At 34.0% G+C, this 26,331-nt stretch overlaps 2 protein-coding genes and 1 non-coding gene across 3 annotated transcripts in view; 2 read left to right on the top strand and 1 right to left on the bottom strand.

Annotated features, from left to right (window-relative positions):
- The first annotated feature begins 1,884 nt into the window (after positions 1 to 1,884).
- On the top strand, positions 1,885 to 4,274 carry LOC124452170. Its single transcript, XM_047002755.1, has 4 exons — positions 1,885 to 1,933; positions 2,587 to 2,735; positions 2,940 to 3,245; positions 3,964 to 4,274. Exons 3-4 carry the CDS (start codon positions 2,999 to 3,001, stop codon positions 4,272 to 4,274), a joined length of 558 nt encoding a protein of 185 aa, XP_046858711.1. The 5' UTR covers positions 1,885 to 1,933; positions 2,587 to 2,735; positions 2,940 to 2,998.
- A 14,941-nt stretch (positions 4,275 to 19,215) lies between these two features.
- LOC124451807 overlaps positions 19,216 to 26,331 on the top strand; it is a 122,414-nt gene continuing 115,298 nt past the window's right edge. Inside the window, exon 1 of the mRNA XM_047002408.1 lies at positions 19,216 to 19,473. Within this exon, the coding sequence (XP_046858364.1) occupies positions 19,227 to 19,473 (247 nt within the window). The 5' untranslated portion in view covers positions 19,216 to 19,226. The remainder of the gene's footprint in view (positions 19,474 to 26,331) is intronic.
- Positions 21,134 to 21,205, bottom strand: Trnat-agu. Its single transcript has one exon. It is a non-coding gene; the product is annotated as a tRNA-Thr (tRNA).

Consider the following 26,331-nt stretch of genomic DNA (forward strand, 5'->3'; position numbering starts at 1 on the left):
GATAGCCGCTCCAGTTATTATAGAACTCAATGGTTAAATGATGTCATGCAATATGGCGGATCGTAAGAATTTGGTTGTCTTGTGGTTACGGACGAAATTTTGTCATCAAAAAGGTATTGAATTCCTTTTCAATATTAATTGTCAGTTCTTAAATATTTCATTACATTTTTTTTCACTTTGTACTCTGTTTGCGTTAAGTTGACCTTTTGAAATCGACAATAATTAGTCACCATGTTTTGAGACGAAGCCGAATAACAAAGACTCAGCAGACGGCAAAATATTCTCCTTGCCTGTATTTGTGTGCTATTCGTATTCTTCCTTTTGTTTTTTGCTTTTGCGGAATCAAATTAAATTGGAATTATACGTTGTACTTTCTCCAAATTACAATTATATGAATAAATTCAAAAACCAAGAATCACAGGCAATTTGATATGTAGATCAAAGAGTTTTTCGTATGATCTGTGGTTTTATATTTGATGTCTTTAAGAAGTGAATCTTAGAATTGAATTTCAGATATCAAAATTATGAGTCGACTTTATCTGATATAATCAATGTAAAAGTTTTAATATATTTTGTCTGGTAATTAGTGTCCTTTAAAAGTGATCTGATGTTGAAACTTAAGTCATTATGTGTTCAAGTTTTTGTGTAGAGTGATTTTTTGAATAGTTACAATGGTTGTATAGCTGTATATAAAAATTAAAGTCACAAGTAATCCAGTTCAGTGTCTTCATTCCATACTATTTACTTTTATAAATGTGTGAGGATAGTATTTTTAGCAACTGGTCTTTTAATACTTCTTTGTTATGCTTTTACACCATTTGCTCATCGTTAAAGAAGATTGAACTTTCAATTACAGGCTTCGACATACCTGCAATAAAACAATAAAATATTCATTATCTTTATAGAAAAATCAGAAACACATGTCTACAATCAATAGGTTTCTATAAGAGAAAAGTCAGAATCATTCGGATAAAAAGAAATTTGTATAAACATATGTAAATCTCTGCTTTTGCTAATTTGTTGCAAATAAACCACTACACCTCTCTTTCATACAAAGTTCATATGTATATGTTTATTCAGTAGCGTAGCCAGGTCGAATTTACTCTCGCTATGCAAATATTTTTCGCATTTAATAAATACGACGAGTTTTTTTACAATAAATGTGTTTCAACATCTCATGATGGCATCCTCAGTATAATAAGAATATTATGTATATGCATGATAATTTTATATAAGAGTAATGTAATGCAGTTATACAATTATCATTAGATTGTAAATATTACAATGAAATACTGGTTGGAACTAATTTATGAGTGTATTTACAGGCTGAATATAGTGTTAAAACGAAAAACGTGAACGTTGAGATTAGGATTAGTTTTTTTAATGTGAAATGCTTCTTTTAAAAAAACTCGTCGTATTTATTAAATGGGCAATATAAAAAGTGTTTTTACGCAGTTGCGGCAAATATTTTTGTGTTTACTGACCGTAAGAACAATGGATTTCTAAAGAATGTCTTTATGATGAAATGATTTGTTACATTTATTCGTAATGTATTATGCGTAATGTATTATTAAGTAATCTATTGATATCTTTAGGTAACCATGTATTGTTTATAGTTGGGTTACTTTTTTTGTTCACCACTTGTATACTTAATGTTTTTATGTTCTTCTTCGTCATTCATTTTTATCTTATAGACGGTGAAAATGCTGGAGCTACTATTGGTGCAATGTTGGATGGTGTTTTTTTGGTTATTATTCTTTTTGTTAGGATCAATTCAAACTGCCACACGAGCGTGCAGTGAAATGCGTATTGGACTTATACGTCGACTACTGACAACATTTGACGAGAGTGAATAGTTCTGAATTCAAATTTGAATTTAGTTTAATCATAAGCTCAAAGCAAAAATTCTACGGCGGTTGCTCGCTTTCAATAGGTTGGTGAAATGACTGTTTGGTTTGTTCATAAAACTTATTTCAGATAAACTTCCTTTTCATCAAAAACGAAAGACATGGGAATTTATACAGTTTAAGCTTCAAAGAATGAGTTGGGAGTGTTGAAAAACCAGGCTTAGCCCCCAATGTTGAAAAATATAAAAATAAATAGATTCCGAACAAAATAGCCATCTTGAAATACTATATTTGAATTTAAACATGAAACGTAAGATATAAAATAAGGCCAATGAAGTCTTTCAAATAAAGACAGCAATAAACACTCGTTTTTTTGTCTGTTGTTGTAATTCAAATATTGAATTTCAAGATGACTTTTTTTATGGAATTTTTTTTGTATATTGATAGAATTCAGTATGCTGAATTATTTTGAATGAAGTCCTATTTTTTTAATTTATATCGATGTCCTTTGTTTGGATACGAATGGATTTTTCATCAAACATATTCAGTCAGGGAAATGTGTTTATGACAGAGGTTTATATCGTACTTCTATTCTGAGGTTTACAGAGAATTTTTTTCACTCGGGAGCTCGATTTAAATTTCTATAATCTGGTTCAATCTTGAATCTAGACTTTTTTGGCTGTCTTGAAAAAGACGAAGACAAGCATAAATTATTGCGGATTTATCCAACCTTTGTTAGACCATGCAGAGCCATCAATGCCATAACCCAAACATTTTGGGGTGGTCTACTCTATTCACGCTATAATAAATGTATAGCAGCTTCAGGAGATCGATACTACGTGGAACTGGCCAATTGTAATGACGAAGAAGATGAACGATTTAATTTAGGCAAGTTAGAATTTTATCTAGTTAGCATGTACATAATTAAACTATGATCAAAAGCCACTGCAAGGCTTTAGCTATAGATATGGCGCCAGTGAGGTCAGTGCTACCAGAAACTTCATTTTTATAAAATTCAACTTTTATTTAACAGCAATTAAAAGATAAGCTTGTATAGACTTGAATTTACGTATATTTGTGTGTCTTTAATAGGCTCGGTAACATGTGCTGGAAAAAATATATCGGACGTTAGTTGTTCTTATAATCAATATATGGTGATAAAAGTTGCGGAATATTGTGGATTAAGAAAAGGAAGCATTTGTGGTTCAAGTTTTGATTACAATTGCAGTGTCGATGTAACATGTGACCTTAAAAATTACCGTGATGGTGAAAGAAATTGTAATATAACTGTTGATGATAATCATTTCCCTTCAAATATTTGTCCTGGTTTGGATAAATATCTTTACTTTGAATATCAATGTAACGACACAAGTATGCCACACAGAGAAATTTGCAATCGTAAGTGTTATATAGGCAGATTTTTTTGCTTATGATTCACGTGCCTCGGCTCATGTGACATTTAAACTTATGTTCTTAATATTTCAATTAAATTTAAATGTCTGCTCAATTTTGCGTTGTTAGTTTGTTAATACAAATTTTGTTCATAGACATACATCTCTTATTGCACTCTTTTTGATTTATTTAATCTATTTCATTTTAAAAATATTAGTATCATCTTAAGTAAGCCAAAATGGCATTTAAAATTGGATTTATATTTTTATATTCATTAATTCTTACTACAGAATTTTTCATAAATACAGCATGCACATACAAAGATATAATTTTTAACATAAAAAGCCAAACGCAGAACTCACCTGTAATAAATTGTATTTGTTTTGCTTTCATTAATGATTCACATAATCACTTGGACACAATTTTTTATGATTCGTGTTTACAACCCAAAGGTAGAGTTGAACTTATCTGCATGTACTCAATGTAATGTGTCCATTATTGATATAGAAATTGAAATCAAAATAATGCTTATCAAATTAAATATATTTCTCTAAAATATAGTTGACAGGAAATTGTAAAACATTTCTGATTTAGTGTTTTGTAGTACATTATATTAAATTTATATAATTTGCATTAAAAAACAGGGACTAAGAATACTGTGTTCATATTGAGAAATACACTAATTTTCATTTTATTTAAAAATAATTAATTTCTATTTGTGTAGTTCATGATGTACGCCTGTCTCCGAACAAAGGTATCGTAGATGTTATTACCAAGTTTAGAAACTTAACGATCTGCAAAAATGGAATTTTGCATAAAGAAAAGACAATTGTCTGTAAGCACTTTGGTTATACTACCGCAACATCTGTGGAAGGCTCGATGCCACTATCATCTTTGATGTATCCATCATTTAAACCTGGAAATATAAATTGCAAAGTTCAAGTGAATGATTTATCTCAATGCACCATCACTCAAAATAATGGTTGTTCTCAATACTCGTACATAACATGTAAGCAATCTTATTCATTCTTTTAAACATTTTAAGACATTTTAGGACACATAAATATAATGATGAAAAAACAGTAGAACTAAATGATTTTAAACAACAACATATTACCTTTATCTTTAAAAACGACTTATATCTATCATCATGACTTATCTTTATCATCATGAATTACTTCTATGATCATAACTCCGATACCGAGCCTAATCCGGAAGTAGTCGATACTGCGTGGTATCGAAAAAGGACTTCGATTACTTTTAAAATTTCATTATTATGTAAGTTTGTCTTCCTTTTCATTATTGATTTTCACAAACATTTTGTTTTTTCTGTTTTATTATTTTAATATTTTATTCACTTTTACTTATTAATACACTTCGAGATCTCGCCTTCAGAATAATAACATGTAACCATTTCGTCGTATTGTTAAAGTATATAAGGCCGCACTTTAGCAATTCTATTATAAGATTTTATCAAGCCACTCAGTTGTTTATTTTTGAAATTGGAGAAAGTAATCGCTTTAGTAATCGATACCTCGATACTTTTAAGAAAAAGTAATCGGTATCGTATCAAATCGATAATAGAGGTATCGCCCATCACCAGTAAAATCCTGTTGGTGTTGATGTTGACTTACGTTTTGACAACGTTGACTGTAAAGATGACTACCGCTAAGGTTGTCGAAACGTAAGTTAAATTCAACACCAACAGTCCTTCTCAGGACTCTACTAACGTAGACAATTTACATGTGCAAACATGTAGACTGTCCAGGTTGTTAGGAAACCTGATGAGAGTAAAAAATTCTGGTTAGGATTTAAAAACAATTTTTAACATAACATAAAATTCTTAGGTTTAGCAGTGACGTAGCGAGCCACCAAGTTTGGTCGTTCTATGTAAATTTTTGTGTTCACTTACTGTAAAACAACAGATTTCTAAAGAAAGGAATAATGTTAATGATGAAGAATTTACATAGCACGACCAAATTTGAGGGCTGACTACGAATTTTGTCAACATTTTAAATAGTACAACATCAGTAATATTTTATATTTGAATATATTAAATTGAGTACTAAGAACAAAAGTAATAAACAAAAAGCAAATCAAAATTAAACCCGAGTTCGAAACAAACAATCCATGGCGGCCGTTGCTTCAAATTTCCCTTCTGAACGATAGTGTAAAAATAAAACACTTCAAAGGACATTTCACAACAAAATCCAAATTTTTAAATAAAAGGAGATTTGATAACTACATGTCAGTATTTTCCGTCTAAAGATGATATGAGATGACTTAAGGGGGAAATACATGCTGTAACATATTCACACAGATTTCTTTTTACCTCACAAGGAACTTTTGTCTTTACCAACACTTCAATATACAAGTATTCCAGTTTACATCACAGTTTGGGAAATCCAGGATTATGGCAACCACAATTAAGCGAATCATGGTTGGATAAAACGGACCTTCAAACACTCGAAGATGTAAACGAGCATTACTCAAGCTTTGCTTCTTTTTCATGATTTGAATATTCGTTCTAAAGTGTCGTATGAAATGTTCGACTACCAAATTAACCCGTCAAAAGCCACTCCATTCACGCTGACTTTATTTGTCTACCCGTTGCTCTGTTTTATAGTTAACCATTTATTTTTGGAAGTCGTAAAGAAAACACAAATTTCTTTAAAAAACGTTATTTCGTTTCTCCCGTAATGGTTAGTTTTTAGGTTTTATTTATTGGGTTCGCATTGCTCTAGATAAAGACACTTTGAATTTTCGAGAAATACTTGCTGTAATAAGTTTCCTGTTTATCTTTAGAAAATATCAAATATTTGACCAATGTAAACAACCGAATGCAACAGGTTTGTTAAACAGGTCTATTGGATTCAGTCGTGACAAAAAATGACATCGTTATCATAAAATTCATTTTTTTGCTGTCTAGTTTATGCAGAGTAAAAATGTTGATGTAGAAAGCATGAAGTGGACGGGCTGACATAAATAGTAGATTTTTGTTCGTATTCGTATTTTGTTTGCATTCTATCGAGTGATATCACTCTATATGGATTATTTTAGGACTCAAGAATCTATATCATGACAGATTATTAAAACCTGATAATAAAATGTACAACGAGTGAAATAGTAATAAATGTTAATAATTAATAATACATATATGCTTATAATTTTTTTAGGGACATCAATTAAAGTTGGATGATACGCGTAATCAACTACGCGTCACATAAAATTATGGCGCCCACCCGAAAAATAATCACGGTTTGGCAGAAATTTTAACTGAAGTGGAAGGTTTAAAAAGAACTGCTGAAGTCATATGAGCTGTCATTGTTGTGTGCAGGTCATGTATATGGAGTGCGCGTTCATTTAACGTCTCACATAATCGCACGGATATTGGAGCTCTCCTTTCTTCATGTACGTAGGAGGGGAGGGTGGGAACTGTGCAACAAACTTTAATCCTTATACTTTGATAGTCAATTTTAATTGAAACTGACGTATTCTTAATTCGATCTATGTTATTATGATGGAATTTATTTTTTATTTCAGTGGTGTTTATATTTGATATCTCTAATCTTGCTGATCACGTTAATCTGTCCAAATGGTTTATGTATTTCTGTGCATATTTCTGTGTGTGTTTCTGTGCATATTTGCGTCTCTGGATCAGAGGTAAGTAATCTCGTTTATAGCAAAAGTATAAGCAACAATTTTTCTGCATGTTAGCAAGAATATGACTCTTTTCAATCACACGATTTTCCAAAATGTTGTACATAAAGATTGAAATTGTTAGTCTACGTATGTGAACTACATACAATCTTTCATCAATGAGATCTCCAATTCAGCAACCCGTTTTTCAAACTTTGTCAATTCGTTCAGATGCAACAAAATACATTGAAATATCGCAAGCTTAACTTCCGGTAAAACAGCGCACTTTGATTGGTTCAGAAACATTTTACCCTGTTCTTAACTTTTTCATAATTTGAATAGTAGTATGTATATTTTCAAATAAACGTAAACAAACTTCATGAAGCAAACAGCAAAACTCAAAAAAAAAACAAAACAAAAACCATGTACGAATGTTAGTCGAAGAAAGAACACTTGTAAAGTGAGTTTTATTATCTGGACGACACAATTTCAAACGATTTATTTTTTATGATGGTAGAGAGAGTCGTGCTGCAGCGTAAATCAAATTTAGGTGGTAAATTTGATAGTCAAAAACTTAAAATACGCTTTATATGGGAACAACATAATTTTTCGTCATTGAGCACTTAAAGTCATTAACCTGTTTTGCCGTGTTTGCCCACTTTAGATGCGTTATTTGTGCTTCGTTGCTTCGTATAAACAAAGGAATTTCTTTAAAATATCAAAAACTTTATCTTCTATAACATTGCTTCGTCAACCAATCCACGGCATCCAAATTTCCTAACACATTTAAATTATTATTGTTGATTCCTAAAGGATAGGAATTGACGCAAAACAAATTCTGTAAAATGTTGAATAACTGGGGAAGATGGTTGAGTGTTTGTATATACTCAATATGGCACTGCACATTGAGGAAGCCGACAGCCTTGGCCAGCAGTTGAAGTAAAACCTTGCGAAAGCCACAACTCTTTTGTTCGTCTGACTTGTATGTATCTTAATTTTTCTCTGTTTGTTTAAGGTGTATTTCTGCAGCCGCCTTATTGTGTCAGTTTTTCAATTAATAAAAGAACAAAAGTAAGATGTGATGTAGTTCATAGTAAAACGAAAGGTTTCTTTGTCTTCGATGCTATGTTAATATTTAATACTGCATATTATTTCTTACACTGAGTTTGGCAGATAAGTGTTAATACAAACACCGCACAACTTCCGCCAACAACGATTTGATTCTTATAGTAAATGGAGAGATTTTTTCATTTACTACAATACCTCCATGCTTGATGTAGGATTTGGGACAGGTTATTACATTCATATTTTGATTCATATATTATCATATTTTTCGCTCAAATCTCTCAACTACATCAAAAACAAACCCTATTCCAGTGTTCTGTAAATAATTTTGTCCTTCAGCAGCACCTGCGAAACATTAAAAATAAATCCGTTTGAGATTTTCAATTCTTATGGAGTATTCATTGTCATCAAGTTCTCTACCATTAACTGCAAACAAAGGAGTAACGCCAAGCTTTAAAAATGTAAAAAGTTGCAAAGTATTTCCACGATTTTCTGTAATATACCTGTATATTTTTATAAAAGAATTTAAGCAATCTGAAGATAACGTTGAAACCCAAAACTACTTAAATGCTCTTAATATCGATGTTCATTTATTTCATGAGCTCTTCCTCATCTAACACCCTTTTCAACATTATTTTTTTGGTCATTATCTTTTAAAATTTTTAATTTATTGAGTTAATTTTTCAACTGTTAATTTTTGAATTTGTAACCTGCGCAATTTAACTGTTTTATAGCTGCTAATGTGTTTAATTCGATGAATTAAAAATTCGAATGAAAATCCAATACGGGTATAACTATAGAGACAACATGGGTATAGCTATACAGCTATAGAGGCTGCGTTACAAGAAATTGTAAAGTACTTTATTATTTCATAGGTTTTTTACATGTATCATGACACAACGGGAAATTGAAATGAAATAGCTAATGGGAAGTTCTGCGTGCACAAATGTTATTTTTATATTCAGATAAAGAATTTTAAGATCGTCCTGGGTTTTTAATCTATTTATCTAAAATAAATGATTTGCTTTGACTTTAATTTGATCTCGCTTTCTTCGCTTCCTTAGCGCTATCCACAAAAAGCATTTTTTCATCTTTCAATAAATCTCTTAAAACACAAGTTGAAATTTAGACTGAACCGAGTAAGAAGAATAGAGCATAAATTGAAAGAAAACCAAGTTTTATTATTTTAAAAAAATTAAAACCACGCATATATATAAATGCTACAGTCGCTACCTTTAATGATCGTTCGAAATATATACTCACAAATTTTTCTACGGAATAAACAAGATGTCTTCGCCTTCGATATGTATATTTTACTGAAGTATGATTGACATGTTTTTTTTCTATTGTGCATTTATAACTATTACTGTAATCTTTCTTACACTCCCAGGGTTAACATAATAAAATGTTGTCAAAAACAAAAAAAACAAAACTATTTTTAGCTAAGAATGTACAGTTATTTAGAACTTGTTTGTATTCTGCAATCTTCGCAACTGTCCTGTTATTCCCGCGCTGCGTTGTGGTCGATCAGTTGGACGAAGCACTTGTTCTTCTTCGCCGTACTTATCGCTCTCTACTCTTTCGTTACTGTCTTCTTCCTGATGAACCTCCATTGGAATAAGTTGCCTGATAGAACGTCGCAACAAGTGTGAATGACTAGAATCTCCACGAAGGACTCTGACTTGTGCAGCTCGTGTAATTCCATCGTCACCTTGTAACAGTTGTTCAACTTTCGCCACCTTCCAAAAGATACGTTTTGTTTGATCGTTGCGAATAATGACGATATCTGCAACGGCTATTTCGGGATTTTGATTACCTCTTGATTTTGAAGTGTATTGCTCTCGTAAGGCTAAAAGACACTCGTTTCTCCATTGAAGAGTAAAACGTTGCAGCAAATTTTTGTGATGTTTCGCCTTTCTCGTCAAAGATTGATAGATGCTCTGAATTTCAAAGTGCTCACTGTTTGGCATGGTCGTCATTCGTCTTCCATACACAAGTGCGACGGGCTTAGCGGAAGAGATACAGCTTCTTCATCGTCGTACACGTAGGTTAGGGGTCGTGCATTTATTACGCCCTCAACCACAATAGTATGGAACTCGTCGTAGGTTAGATTGGTTCTACCAACTACCTTTCGCAACGTACGTTTCTCGCTTCGAATCAAACGTTCCCAGAAGCCTCCCCACCAAAGGACCTTTTCGACGATAAATTGCCATGTAATCTGATGGTTTGCAAGATAGCATAACACTTCCTCAGAACGACATAACTTGCGAATTTCTAAGCATGCAGCTCGAAAAGTCTTAGCATTATCGGATATAAGAAGAGCTGGCAGTGCTCGTCGACTAGTGTATCTGCGGAACGTGCGGAGAAAGGCTGGAACGATTAAGGAAGTAGTGAGCTCCAGATGAATGGCTCTAGTAGAGGTACACGTAAACAATACAATATACACCTTTGTTGGATTATCCGACAAATTATTCCTTTCGCAACTCTCTCGTACGAACAACGGTCCTGCAAAGTCCAAACTTACGTTTGTGAAAGGGGGATCATCCGACACTCTGCTAACAGGAAGATCTGGAGGAAGCGTTCCCCATAAGGAAGATCTTCGGCTTTACGACAAACGACACATATCCTGACGATTTTCTTTACTGCTTCTCGACCACGGATTATCCAAAATGCTCTCTAATGGTTGTTAGTGTATCACGAATCCCGCTGTGCTTCACATTGTGGTGAGCATCGCATATTAATAACTCCACAAATCTTGATTCCTTTGGAAGAAATGCAGGATTTTGCTCTCCAGATTCAGCGATGAATTCTTCAGTCTCCCATGGCACCGCATCACGTGATCACCGTCGAGAAATTGCCCAAATTGCTTAACGTAAATAGGTATTGAAGAATTCGCATTCTTTGACAGAAGGAATAATATTTGTTTTTCAAAGGATAGTTGTTGAATAGACCTTATCCATAGCAGCTGCGCCTTCCTTATTTCGTCTGAGCTTAGTTCTTCTGAGGTTGTGAGTTTGTTGTTTGCTCGCACCGTGGCATCATCTTTAACATGTTGATGAATCTCATTACATAAGCAGTTATTCGAAGAAGTTTCTTCATAGAGCTATAACGAGTAATGTAGAATGCTTTGTTAAGATCTGGCATGGCTCGTTGTTCGATTTCATTCGAAACTAGTGATCTCACGACATTCGGATTCTCTTCCACAATTTCCCTCAGAACTTCGTCACTTTGTGAGAGGTCGCCAACTGGACGTTTTGGCCACTCTTCTTCGCCCTTGCCAAGAATTTGGGTCCATTGAACCATAAGGAAGAATTCGAAAGTAGTTGCCCAGAAATACCTCGTGAGGGTAAATCTGCAGGATTAAGTGATCCAGGATAAAAGTTCCAAGATTCCGTCAATGAAATACTTCGAGTCTTGTTCACTCGATGCTGCCCGAATGGTTTCCATGCTCGATCGTTTCGTATCCAGTGAAGTGCTGTCATCGAGTCAACCCAATAAAAACTTCCAGACTCCACTTGAGTGCCTTTAACAAAGAATCTACTAACTTCGCTAATACAGTCGCTGCCACCAGTTCTAACACTTCGACAGACTTCACTACGTTACTGGAATTCGAGTTCCATTTTTGCAAGTTGAATCCACCCTTGGCCATCAACTGCTTTGTTACCTTGTATATTTGCAAAGCGGTTTCATCGATTTCAGCACCGGACACAAAATCATCGACATACAGAGAATTTTTCAAGTGTTCAACAGTTTCTGGCTCCTGTTTCTCGTGTGTCTTCAAATGATGGTTGATAGTAGCTCCAAGAATTGCTGGCGAAGGTCGTAGACCAAAAACCAATCGACAAAACCTTAGCTTTAATACTTCTGAATGAGGATCCCTAGCATCCCTTAGCCTCAAAAAAACGAAGCATGTCTATCTTCTTTGTCAATTCCAATCATTAAGAATGCTTTCTCAATGTCAGCAACTAGCCGAATCTTGTTTTTTCGAAATTTGACGAGCAAATCAAAGATTTGTGGAATGAGGTTCGGCCCGGTCAGTAAGCAATCGTTTAGTGAATAGTTACGCAAGTTCATCGTAGCAGATCCATCATATACAACGCGTAGCTTCGTAGTAACCTTATCCTTTCGAATAACACAATGATGGGGAAGATAGTGAATTTTACCACGATCGTTATCAGATACCGGAACCCTTTCGACTATTCCTGCTGCCAATTGTTCAGTAATACCATTATTATATTCTTCAAGATTTTGTGGATCCTTTAGCAGTTTTCGATGCAATGATCTCAATCTATTATGACAGAGTTCGTAATCGTCATGAATTTGCACATGATCATTTTCCCACGGCAGACCAACTTCGTAGCGTGTTCCAGTGAATCGAATATTTCGCAAAAAATCTTGTTCCTCGGGGGAGTTCTCTGATTCAAAGAAGTCAATGCCAACGCTCTCAGTTTCCCCAAAACGCTTCATTGATATTGTTAACTCATCCCTATCGGTTACGACAGTAGAATTATCAAGGTAGTCAGCTGCTAAAATGAGGCTGTTCAGAGTATGTCCGTCTGATTTTTGTGATGACCATCCAGACAAAAGCCATCCCAATTTGCTGCTCATTGCTGTTGGACTATCTTTTCCTCGTACGACATCACCTGTGACTACGTCCCAATAATGATCAGCTCCTATCAAGATATCGATTGAATCACAGCTACCATTGTTATCGGAAGAATCAAAGTCTGCAAGTTCTAAACCATGGAGATGTGGATCTTCGTCTATTCTTATCCTTGTAGGAAGTGGTGCACATATTGTAGGAAATGCGATTGCTTTAATCTCTATTGACTCACCTCCACTCTTGTTTGCAATGCTCACCTTGAACACTTCGCAGATTTCTCGTTTACTCTTTCTTTGGCCAAAGGTATTTAATTGAAGTGTCTCCTTACCAATTTAATTTAACCTTAACCGGCCTTAAAGTAACCTTCGAATGTAAGACCTTTGGCTTCCAGTGTCAAAGAGAATTCGTGCTGGAACCGATTTTGATCCATTTGATACGAGAGCTCTGGCCGTCTGCAAAAGAACACTTCCCTTGACAGTTCGTGTGACAGCTGTGGTGGTTGGAGAGTTTACACCTTCTGATACTTTCTGTGGATTGGTGTTATCAGTTGCTTTCTCATTTTGGACACCCTGACTATTGGTAGCAGGATTGCTACAAATAGATTGGTGATGCCTCCCGGAACAATGTCCACATTTTCTTGTGACGATACACTTGCTTGCTTGGTGTCCCTTTTTCAGACAAATAAAGCAACGGTTGGAGTCCCTTAGAATTTTAACTCGGGCTTCCCTTCCCTTTACCTCTTCACAAGATGCTGAATAATGTGATCCTTGACAGTATACGCATTTAACCTTGAAGCTACAGGCACCGTTTTATCATTTTTTGTCACTACAAATGTTCCAGCTGTCGATGGCTTGTTGGGCTTATCTTTGTTCTGGGATTTTTCAATCGAACGCAATGACTCGCTCATTTCACGTGCCTCAACTTCAAACTTTATGGTTTTGAGCAACTCGTCAATTTGCCAAACATCACCAGTAGCTTTGCGTATTACCTGCAATCTTATTTCACTCGGTAGTTTGGACATAATAATTGGTATTAGCAGACTGCCGCACCGGTTTGCAGATACCCCGAGCGAATCAAGTCCTCGCACTTGAACACTTATTTGATTGAAAACATATCTCAATTGCCCAGTACGATTTTCTGAACATGCAGATATTTGTAGGATTTGATCCATATGTGCTCCATATTTGCTATCCGGCCCCACGTTGGGCGCCATTTAATGATCGTTCGAAATATATACTCACAAATCTTTGGACGGAATAAACAAGATGTCTTCGCCTTCGATATATATATTTTACTGAAGTATGATCGACATGTTTTTCTTTTCTATTGTGGATTTATAATTATTAGTCTAATCATTCTTACACTACCATTGAGAGAGCCAACATACAGCCATATGAGACTAACTCAATCAATTTCTGAACAGTTTTTCTCGCTACACAATTTTACTGAAATGAATTTTTTAGATAATGCTCATATATTGCTCAAAAATACGTTTTGATCGTGAACTGCTTGCGTCACAGATGTAATTGTGACGTAGTCATTGTCGATCTAAATATAAATTTAAAGTCTTCTGTGATGACATATGTACATCCAACAATCAATTATAATTTAGAACATTACTGTACAGACTCAGAGTGAGAATTATTATTACTGTAATATAGTCTAATATCCCTAATCCATTATATCTAAAATAAATGATATTCATTTAATTTATCATGATATGTAGTAATATTTTATATTTTGCTTTAATGTAGAATATTTTCTTGGACAAAAAGTTAAAGACAACTTAATTTTATTTAGGGACATGTGAATGTAGCCCGATTGTTATAAACGTTACCACCATAGAACGACGATATTTTAATTATAATGATTCCGTAAATTGGAAAGAACCAGAAAACTTCACATGTTCACATGAGTACATAAATGAAAGAATAGAAAAGTCATATTTTAAACCTTCTGCTAGCTTTGGAATCAGACAACACAAAATCCCTTACAAGTATATTTTATACGGTGGAAAAAATTACACTTGTTATGTTGTCATCAACCTGAACCTAAAACGACAAGGTACATGCAAGAGCAGTTCATGTTAGTTTCTTCTGTGTCAATTTAATTTATAGTGCATCATTGTGATTATAGTATTTCGTATTTAACTTTGGTCAAATCCGTACGGCACTTTGACCTATATTTAATTCATCTTCTCATGGAAATCTTTTTTGCAATTGCAAAACTAATTGAATACACTCCCGGAACAGTCGAACATGTTTAATTCGTCATACATTTATTATAATAGATGGATAATTTTATTTTAACACGCCTACCATTGTCAACATACAAGTTGATTTCCACATGGGGCGTGTGCAAAAATGAAAATTACAATAGAAAAGTGAACTACTTACAATTTACGATACACAAGACACTAAAATGTACATTAAATGAAGTATAGCTAGGTTAGAAAGCTTTTACAATTAGTTGAGTACATATTTGTTTTAAGAAAGTGGGAAGCGATTTTTCTTTGGAAGGTCGCTAGAGAACTAATTTCTTTAAGTTCATTTAGCAATAAGTTCCAGACTTGAGGCTTTTTTTCATGCTATTGGTTCGTTGCTGAGGTAAGCATAGTGTTTTTTTAAAACCACGAAGTTGATAATCTGTTGATTCGCTTTTGAAACTAAATAAACTAGTAAGTGATTTTGGACCCATGTTGTTAAGCAATTTGAACATGAGCTTTGTTTTACTTTTTTGCCTTTGAATATCAAGAGACTCCCACTCTAAAGCTCTCAAAGCAATTTCGTGATCAACAACATTACTCATGTTTGCGATGATTCTAGCAGCTCAATTTTGAAGTTTTTGTTAAATTTTTTTCCGGGGGGTGAAGTAAAACATGTCACTTACGTGATTTGCGTACTGTGTAATGCTATTGATATTTTTTAAGTATGTACCATTGAGTTCTATAATAACTGGAGCGGCTAACTTTACTGGGGCGAGGATGCCAAAAAAATGGCGGCCAACGGACGTATTTCCGCTGAAATGATCGCTTTGCAGAAAAATAATATTCTCGACCTCCCCCTGGTGTCTATAGTAAATTATAAAAATTTTTCAAAAACAAACACGATATCACAGAATATGGATATCGTTAGTTCCATATTCTGTGACGATTCTTTTTTGGCATTTCTTTTATAATGCCAACACTTCAATCGTTCAATTGTTGCATGTCGTAGTTTCCACAAAAAGGAACATATCGCTTCTCACAGGTGAGGTAGTTGTTTGTTTTGTTAGTCCATCAACGATTGAAAAGCAATTATACATGCACTTGAAAAGCCATAAAATACATATTAAAGATCGTATTTTTTAAGATTGACTTGAACGCCAAACATACTGATGTTTTCCTGTTTTTGTCTATAAAATTCTGCATACTTTTCTGTCATTTGTTAATGCATGAAATCGTAAATTTACCTATCTATTTGCAAAATAGTTTCCCTAAAGCAAAAGACCCTGCACATTTTGCTCTGTGAAAAGTATCAAAAGAATCAGCCCCAACAGTACCCATGATTTGGAGCAGAGCTTGTTATGTTCTATTTGCTGACAACATGCAGGGAAGACCAAGGAGTAAAGATGACTGGAAGATGTTATTGACCAGGCAGAGTCTTAAAAAAATGATAATGCTGTAAAGATAATTGATTTATTGTCTTTCTTATCCAGAGTTATTTAATTTGATCATGGTCAAATTCTATGGATGGAGACAATGGATTCACTAATGATGCCTTGAATGCTTTGAAGTTAAAGTTCATGAACCAAAAAAAGATGGCAAGAAGGTTGTGTGTGTTTTGATGCTTAATTAAATGTCAATTCACAATATATAAAATGGAAAGGCCATAAAGTTTGTGTCTATGTAAACATTTGTACTGAGATTGATGATGACTCAATGCAGATGTGAAGCATCAAACTGTATAAGCCATTGGGTTTTATATAACTTAATGTTTAAATCATGTCATATCTTTATCAAAATATTTTAGTTGAGTGTTGTTTAAATGTTACTAATATCTAATGCACTATACTGAAGCATTAAAGATTCAGTGATGAAACCTTTAAAATTACTGTACTGTATATTTCTTATATATTTCTTATATTTCTTTAAGAAACAGTTTGAGCTTATTTACCTATTAGAGTACAGAATGGAGATTTATCATATGCATCATTGCTGCTTTTTTAAATAAATGTTTTTCACTTTTCAAAGCTTTTCTACAAAAATTGCTTCTTATTTCTTTTCATGAGATTGATGATATAGAGGTAATATAATCCAATAACTTTATAATTTCTAGAAAGCTTTTAAGCCTTGCCTTTTATTGCCTTGCTATGACATATCCATATGCATTTCATCATTCATGTATGAAGAAAACACCAAATGTGGATACTCAGAGAACAAAATGCACTACCAACTGCTTATGAAATTTATTATTGAAGTGAAAACTGTGTTAATCATTCAAATTGTGCACTTATATTGAAAATATAGGAAAAACAAAAAAGTGAAAAGAAGGGTAGAAGTATTAAAACTAAAATAAATTATAAACACCATTGGAAGCATAAGTGTTTTGATGATTATTTGCATTTTGCCCAATTTATATATCAATATAACAAAATCAAAATGTGCTACAACTTTACAAGTATTTGATGCAGTTGCACTTCAGAACATCACAAAAAGGTTACTTAAAGTAATATCTATACAATATTACCAAACCTATGCAGACTTGAGTCTTTTTGAAATTTAATATGAAACTCAATTACAGAAAATCCGTAAATATCCAGAGATTTAATATTTACTTTTTTAAAGAAACATATAAAAATCCTACAATTGTGGCGAAAAAAGCCATTGCCTTTCCACGAAAAGAAGCAAAATAGCAATGATAACAAATAAGCTAAATTCTCTCCCGTGAACCACTGTGAAGATGAGCTATGATATACTTTTTTGTATAGACTAAAGAGTTTAATCGATCAAACAAATTTGACGCTGGTAAGAAAACGACGCATATCTGCATTCATAGATGTGTAGCCGACATATAGCTCTTTCATCGATAGTTATAAATACATCCTCGTAGGAGCCGATAACTCGAAAGCTAGGTTGACTCGCTGTTACGAATTGTAGGTTTTTATCGTGATTTTCATCAAAAAATTGCTTGCCGAATCCCAAATACACACATACATTTTCCTCACTCTTTCCTCAGGAGGGAGTGGCAAATTGTGATATTTTCGGAAAAGCGGTCAATTTCGGTAAATCTCAGCGGCAAAGGACGAAATCCGCCATTTTTTTGGCATCATCAGATATCTAAGGCCGCGCTTAAGATAGCCGCTCCAGTTATTATAGAACTCAATGGTATGTACATGAAGAATTCATTGTGAGCATAGATATGTATAATAAAGCAAAAGTAATCAGGTGCCCATATTGTTATCACCCAATTACTAGGTCCCTTTTGTGGAATGAAAACAAACTTTAATTTGCGAGAGAGCTTTAATAACGACGTATTTCTATTATTTTTTGGAACTTAAAGCCATGTGTAATGCATAAAACATGCTGAACATGTCTTTCACGTTTATAAAGTCTATGATTTTTTTTGCATTTTTACTTACATTTTACTTAAGCTCATTTTATACACAAAACACGTTTTTTAAAATGCTGTTAGTTAAAAACTTCTAAAGAATATTTAAGACCAAAATTCTCGCAAAAGGATGTGATTAAAGTATTTTAAAATGGAAATATATTTTAGTGATGCATTCTGACCTACCCTAGATCCGCTACCTGTCCTCCGTCCATCTAGGATCGGAAGCTCCAGAAATTTTTTGGAAGGGTGACTCAAAAATGTCACTTGCATATTGTACGTACTGTGTAATGCTACTGAAATTTTTCAAGTTATGTGCACAAAGAATTCATTGTGGGCGTTGGCGTCAATTCTGCGATAATTGGTATTCATATATTCTGTTATGCCAGGTTGATTTCTTTTGAAAGTGAAATTGTTTTGAAGAGAAATTACCCAGGCATAGCAAAATATATGAATATGGTCCCCCCTATTAACACAAGATTGACGCCAACGTCTCCCACAGAGATGTTGCGGAGACGACTCACCCCTTGTTTCCCTCCTTGGTGCCCACACTATGTATAGGATATACCTGATGTCTATTTGTTGTTACTTGTTTGTACATGTCATTAGACAAAATAAAACGTCTATCTTCATATTTATGGAATGTCATAATTAATCAACGAATCCTGGCACGTACAAAAATGTTTGGTAATTTCTGTCTTATATACATCCAAGTGCATATAGCACTTTAATTTACATGCGTAAGATATTTATTTATTGACCGTTATTCTGGAATATTGTCAGAAGTAATTCACTTCGCTTTAAGAAGTCTCTATTTTCAAAAGTTAATCTCACATTTTTCATATATTGTACTGCATAAAGTATTGTCTTAAGTGACATATTGTCTCATTTTCATTTCTATCTTTTGATTTGGATTTGCGTACAAGGGCACTTCTATGTTTGTATAAATGTTGTAAAATGTCGCGTTTGGGTTAGTATTGCAGGCATGAAAGGTTCTATAACCTTTAAAATCTACAACTTTTGTATTGTATAGGCTCAGTGACGTGCTTTGGTGAAAAAATAACAAACGCTAGCTGTCCTAACAATCAATACATGGTCATAAAAAAGGCAGAATATCGTGGATTGAATGAAGGAAATGTTTGTGGTTCAAGTTACAATTACAGTTGTAGCTTCGATGTTACATGCCATTTAAAAAGACGCTGTGATGGTCAACGGGTGTGTAATATAAGTGTCGATGATAATCTCTTCCCTTCCAATATTTGTGTTGGCCTGAACAAGTATCTTTACTTTGAATATCAATGTAACGACACCATGACGTCATTGGATGATATGTGCTACGGTAAATACATTATGCGTAATCATGCATGGACAGATGAAATGACACGCAACAAATTAAAGCCTTGTTTTTTCTTTCTAGATACGACTGGATTTTTCTTGAAACATGTCGAAACTGGAAAATGTATTTATGATACAGGAAAAATACAGTCAACACTAGGAGCAAGAACTCTTCGATTTTTGGAACTTTCCCACAACTGTCTTCGTCCTGCATCTCAGTTTAAATTCTTAGATAACAGCGCCATATTGAAGTTGAACGTACCAGGTTGTCTTCAAGGAGTGTATAAATGGGTAAATGGTTATCCACTTGATATGTTGTATATCCACACTGATACGTGCAACATTAATGACGTTGCTTGTGTCAACAACAATGCTGTAAAACAAACCTCTTGGGGAGGTCTACAAATACGGTACGACAGAGCTGGAAATCAATTTCGATGTTTAAGACCTCGTACTTCTAAAGAACTACAAGACAAAAAAGGAGTTGATCCTTATTTGAAAATGGCTAATTGTAAGTCTGCACCAAAAAAGCAATTTCATTTCGGTAAGGGTTATTTTGTTGTTAATTCATATTTCGGTCCACCAAAATTGAAAACTCATCAAAATATTTTAAATGATCACAAGTTATTCAAAACATGGTAAGTCAGCTAGGAAAACATGAGAAATCAGCTCAGCACACAAGAAACAGTCATATTGGTATTCAAAAGAAGGAACTTCATTAAATAAAAATAATTTTATTGGTACACCAACATGTCGGCTATGATGTCAGGTGGCAATGCTCTATAGACTTGTTGTTTCTTGTGATTTAATTAATACAATAGAAGAATCCGATCTTCTATAGTCTTTCTAATGCAATTCCGATTTCGGTGTTTTGTATTTTTACTTGAAATCGCTGTGGGAATTTAGGGAGGTAATGGCTTTCGCACAAACGTCCGTTATTTTCTCATTTTCTGCGCGTCAGTATCAATATGCTTACAGTGATAAACTTTAAAAAAACAAAAATTTTACAAACGCAAGTGTTACTTATCTTTGTAGATTGAATTTCTCGAACTTTTGTTGTTTTCTTTCTTTAATCAACACCTTTTAGAAATAATGTCCCACAGTTATTTAAAATAAAATTTCTTTTCCTTGCAGGTTCAATAGCGTGTTTTCGACAAAAGATGACGGATGTCAGTTGTCCCAAAAGTCAATACATGACCATCAAAAGTGCATCATACCGCGGATTGACTGGAAGTAATGTTTGTGGGTCAAGTTATGATTACAGTTGTAGTGTCGATGTCACGTGTCATCTGAAGAGACACTGTGATGGCAAACGAGAGTGTATTGTCATTGTTAATGACAATCTCTTTCCTTTAAACATTTGTCCTGGTTTGAATAAGTATCTTTATTTTGAATATCAATGCAGCACCACATCGTTTGTTGAAATTTGTTACCGTAAGTTTACTTACATCAATTTTCATTTTTACAATTTGTTAAAAATTTGATGTTGATAAATACTTTAATTAATTTAATTATACAGTAATTTCTAGCTAAATTATGTTAGAATAAATCATGTATTTCAGAAACAGCTTTCTCAAATACAATTTAATTCCAAAGGCAGCATCAGAGAATATATATATAATATATTAATCCTAACACGGTTTAATATGCACATGAAAAACATGTGACTTGGACGAGATTTGAACTCGCACCTTCGGGATACTAGTCCGCCGCTCTACCTGTTGAGCTACCAAGCCCACAGGGTGTGGGGACGAGTCAAATCTCTTTAAACTGCGTATTGACTCGTCTCCGATCCCTGTGGGCTTGGTAGCTCAACAGGTAGAGCGGCGGACTAGTATCCCGAAGGTGCGAGTTCAAATCTCGTCCAAGTCACATGTTTTTCATGTGCATATTAAATCGTGTTAGGATTAATATATTATAAATACAATTTAAGATAAAAGCGTTGAACTTTCGACTCAGAGCAAATTTTCATTTGTTTGCAAAATTGAAAAAGATTGTCGTTACAGATAATGCTGTTTCTCCCTTCTCAAAAACATTGAAAAGACAACGTTTATAAAAGTATGTTTCATGCAGTGCGGTGTTTGAAATTAAATGTAGATATGATCTTCGCACTTTGTTGGACAATTTAAGCAATTGTCTCATGAACCTGAAAAATTCAGGTGACTCAACGGGATTCGAACCCATGACCTCTGCGGTGCCGGTGCAGTGCTCTGACCAACTGAGCTATGAAGTCACACAGTTGTGAGCAGGTCAATTTTGTTGGGCTGGTGTTTTTCTCGTGAAAGGAATGTCATATGAAAGAATGTTTCATGCAGTGCGGTGTTTGAAATTAAATGTAGATATGATCTTCGCACTTTGTTGAATTTTTTTTTTGTCGAATTTTTTAGGTTCATGAGACAATTGCTTAAATTGTCCAACAAAGTGCGAAGATCATATCTACATTTAGTTTATAAAAGTGTTTGTTCTCTAATTTTTTTAGTTGAAACGGCATACCTGTCAAATTCAATATTCCCAAACCAAGGAGTTGTAAATGTTATCACGAAGTATGATGGTAACTTTACAATCTGTAAAGAAGGTTCCTTAGATAAAGTAAAAGACGATATTTGCATGCAATTTGGTTACCCTGCAGCTGACTCTATCAAAATATGGACATCAAGCAAAGGCGATCAAATTTTTTTATATGGAGAGTTATCTTGTAACAACCAAGGAAAAAATCTTTCTCAATGCGTTATCACAACGAAAGAGAAATGTTCCCATCATTCATTATTAAAATGTAAGTATAGACTTACTTTATCATCATGATTTACATCTATCATCATATCTATCATCATCTATCATCATTACTTACCTCTATCATCATTACTTACATCTCTATCATCATCTTTACATCTATCATCATGACTTACCTCTATCATCATTACTTACATCTATCATCATGACTTACCTATATCATCATGACTTGCCTCTATCATCATCTATCATCATTACTTACCTCTATCATCATGACTTACCTCTATCATCATATCTATCATTTACCTATATCATCATGACTTACCTCTATCATCATGACTTACCTCTATCATCATTATCTATCATCCTATATCATCATGACTTACCTCTATCATCATTATCTATCATCATGCTTACCTTATCATCATGATCTATCATCATCTATCATCATTTATCATTTACCTCTATCATTATCATCATTTACCTATATCATCATGACTTACCTCTATCATCATGACTTACCTCTATCATCATTACACATCTATCATCATTTACCTATATCATCATGACTTATCATCTTACCTATCATCATCATTACATCTATCATCATGACTTACCTATATCATGACTTGCCTCTATCATCATGACTTGCCTCTATCATCATTACTTACATCTATCATCATTACTTACCTATATCATCATGACTTACCTCTATCATCATTACTTACCTCTTTCATCCTGACGTACCTCTATCATCATGGCTTATCTCTATGTGAATGTTTTTTCATAGGTCATATCTGTGCCAGGCCGTTGTTAAACGACACAAAAAAATTCCCTGACTCATTGTTTTCCGCTTCAAAGGCAATAAATTTGCACAATGCCGCCAATGCGAGAATATCCAGTGGCAGATCGTGGTGTGCTCCTACTGCTGATGGAAATCACTATCTTCAAATAAGCTTTGAAAAACTTTATGCTATTAACTCCGTTGCAATTTTTGGAGACACAACAACCTTAAGTTGGGTGACAAAATATCACATTAACACCACTTCTGATTTAATAAACTGGCAGTCAGTATCTAATCAGAATTCACAAAAAGTAAAGTGGAGTTAGAGTATTTTTGAAACTGAATTTTGCAATTTTATGATAAAATTTTTCACATGCTAGTGCGACTGCTGAATTGTAGGATTTAACGATTTTTCAGGTTTTCAAAGGAAACAAAAACGCTTACAAAGACGCTGCTATATCAAACATCAAAGGAGGTACAAGGACGAGAGCTTTACGACTTATTCCAGTGACCTACAACAATCGACCCTGCATAAGGGTAGAACTTTGCGGTGGAGGTAAGAACTTTATTAAAATTGAAAACATTGGCGAGGCCTGGGAAAGGAACTGGAGGAGCTTGTCTCCCCCCAGTTAATTTAATGACCAATTTTGTAATTGAAGGATGAAATGAAATAGATTTCGAACAGCAATAAAAAGATTTGCTTCCTGTTAACGGGTACATAGCAAAGTATAGTAAACAGCAATCGTCTAGCATTGTTATTTGTAAGATGGACTTGAATACACTTGCTAACACATCTAACAAAATGTTTCCATTTTACAAACATGTGGCTTTTAGATTGTTATAAATCTTTCCTGTGAGAAATAGGGTTTTAGACAACATAAAGTCAAACATTTCTTTAAGGGAGCACGCCTCTGAGCCCCCATTAAGGTCTCACACATTTGACAATTACATTTTCCCTCCTAGTCTAAACAACCTGGTGACGCCACTGATTGAGAACAATGTTATATTGCAAAGCTAGTAGTGTAAGCTAAATTCTTTTGATCATCCACCAATAAATACAACAAAGAATTATCCTTTCATATTTAATTTTCTTCTATATTGTAAAGTTTTCATCTGCAAGTATTAGATTCGTAACGTTTTGGAGCTTTCAAGCCGTTTTGGACTCTTGCAAAGTATTTTTTCCCCAATTTCTTTGCTTTTGATTAAACCAAAGTGCCGGCAAATTAGAATTTTTTTTCAAACTTCCTCCATCCTCCCATGTACTTATTAGCGATTTATGAATATGTGTTTATTGCAAAAATTGAAAGTTACATAATTGCTTACAAAAGCAGAGGTGAAACCAGAACGTTAGTTTAGACCATGTTAACTCTCTCTTAAGATACTACCTTTCTCTTAAGATTAGTACAGACGTAAATAATGGAAAAGTTTGTTAAAATCTTGAGAATGATAATTTTTATTACAGCAGAACGTTACATAGTAAAATCATTGTTTACGCTTTATTTACATTTAATTAGTGCGCTTGAAAAGCAAATATAAAAGGGTGTATCAAAAAAATTAACGAATTGTAATAATTTCAATGCCTATCACGTACATTGCCAATACTATGGGTACATTCTGGCAGCAAAACATGCACAAATATGCACCAGTATGATTTGCACAGTCCTTAGGCACTTAAATTTTACAATAGGCTAATTTTAAACATCTTCTTTTGTTATACATCCTTTATATCAAAATAGATCTTTCTCTCTTGTTGTAGAATTGCTTCCGAGCAGCCCAACAGGTCTCAATATCACTTACAGCGCGTCATGATACGTTAAAATATCGTGGATGGATCCCCAAAGCATTACAGTGACTCCCGTCGCAGATGTTGTAAATCCTTTGACAAAGTTTAGGCTCATATTGAAGAAGCAAAGGAAGGTCATTTTAAACAAAACTGAGCCATCTAACGTTGCTAAGCCTTACATGCTGAGCAATCTTATTCCTAACACAATGTACACAGTAGTTGTAACTGCTGGAAATTCAGAAGGTTTTGGAGTTGCAGCGAATGTTTCTTTTAAGACAAAAGAAGATGGTAAGATTTTATTTCATCCTATTGTGTTCTTCGTTTTTATATGTGTGCATCATTTCAAACATAGCTAGGAGAGAAGGAAATTGTATGCTACTTAAATCTTAAATATAAAGACGTTTTTACTCGTTAAAATTTCATTGTGTAAGTGAACGTGGAATATTTTCCCCGATTATTATTTGTGGATTCTGGCCATGACTAACTCGACGGAGCAAACTGCCCCATTCCATTTCTTATAATTCATAAGTTATAAAAAGTATGAAAATTTTCGTGCAAGCAAGCCACGTTAATGTTCCACGTGATTGCGAACCTTTTTTCTACAATTATTCAGTTCTTTTTTTCTACAGTACTGTGCAGAAGTTTGAGGTTTTAAAATTATATGTTAATTTAGTAGAATTGTTGCATTTTAGAGCTCTTCAAAGTTTTGCACATTTCGTATTCAGCAATTTTGCAATTAAGAAACAGTTTCAACGTATTGATAAAGGTAATTACTCCAACGTGTCTTTGTATTTATTATTACCACCACGAGCAGCGAGCTACCAAACGACAAATCCTCCTTCTAACCATCATATGTTTTTATGGCTATCAATGCCATTCCAATTTTCAAAGATGGCTGTTAGCTCTTAATTGCAAGGATTATTTTCTGACATTTTCTTTCTTCTTCTTCAAAAATGCTCGACGGGAAGTAAAATACTCTCGATAACAGTGTCTCTATAACAAATATTCTTCTTGTAGGGATCAGGTTGAAAATTTTTACCTGTATACACCATATCTGCTCAGTGCTTCAATGACCAGACACTTCGCTCGCAATACATATCGTAACCAGTCCATGTGTTTGGAGTTACTTTTTTTCTCTTGTCATCTTTCAACTCTTGTTCTTCAGTATTTGATCATGATCTGGGAATAATTATTGCTATTCAGGTCTTTTATAAGTTTTATCATATCTACCTTCCTCACCTTATTCGAAGTTTCCATGGCAGCACGCAGACGTTTCTTCTATTTCATTGCGATGACACGGTGTATCCAGTAAAACGCCTTCTGTGCTTCTTTCGAGTTTCGGTTCTTTTCCCTCTTACATTCAAACTTGTTTTACTCTGTCAGAATGTTTTCATTTACAAAACAAAACGACGCAGTAAAACAATGTATATTTCACTTGTCGGACGTATGTGTAACTATTTGCACATATAGACAATTTTTGACTTACAATTTAAAATTGTTCTTAAAACATGGAATGGTGAGAAAACCATGATAAGAACCAAAATATCAGATACGACCTTACACTT

The sequence above is a fragment of the Xenia sp. Carnegie-2017 genome, unplaced genomic scaffold, assembly GCF_021976095.1.
Source record: "Xenia sp. Carnegie-2017 unplaced genomic scaffold, XeniaSp_v1 HiC_scaffold_24, whole genome shotgun sequence".
In the NCBI taxonomy this organism is placed as follows: Eukaryota; Metazoa; Cnidaria; class Anthozoa; order Malacalcyonacea; family Xeniidae; genus Xenia; species Xenia sp. Carnegie-2017.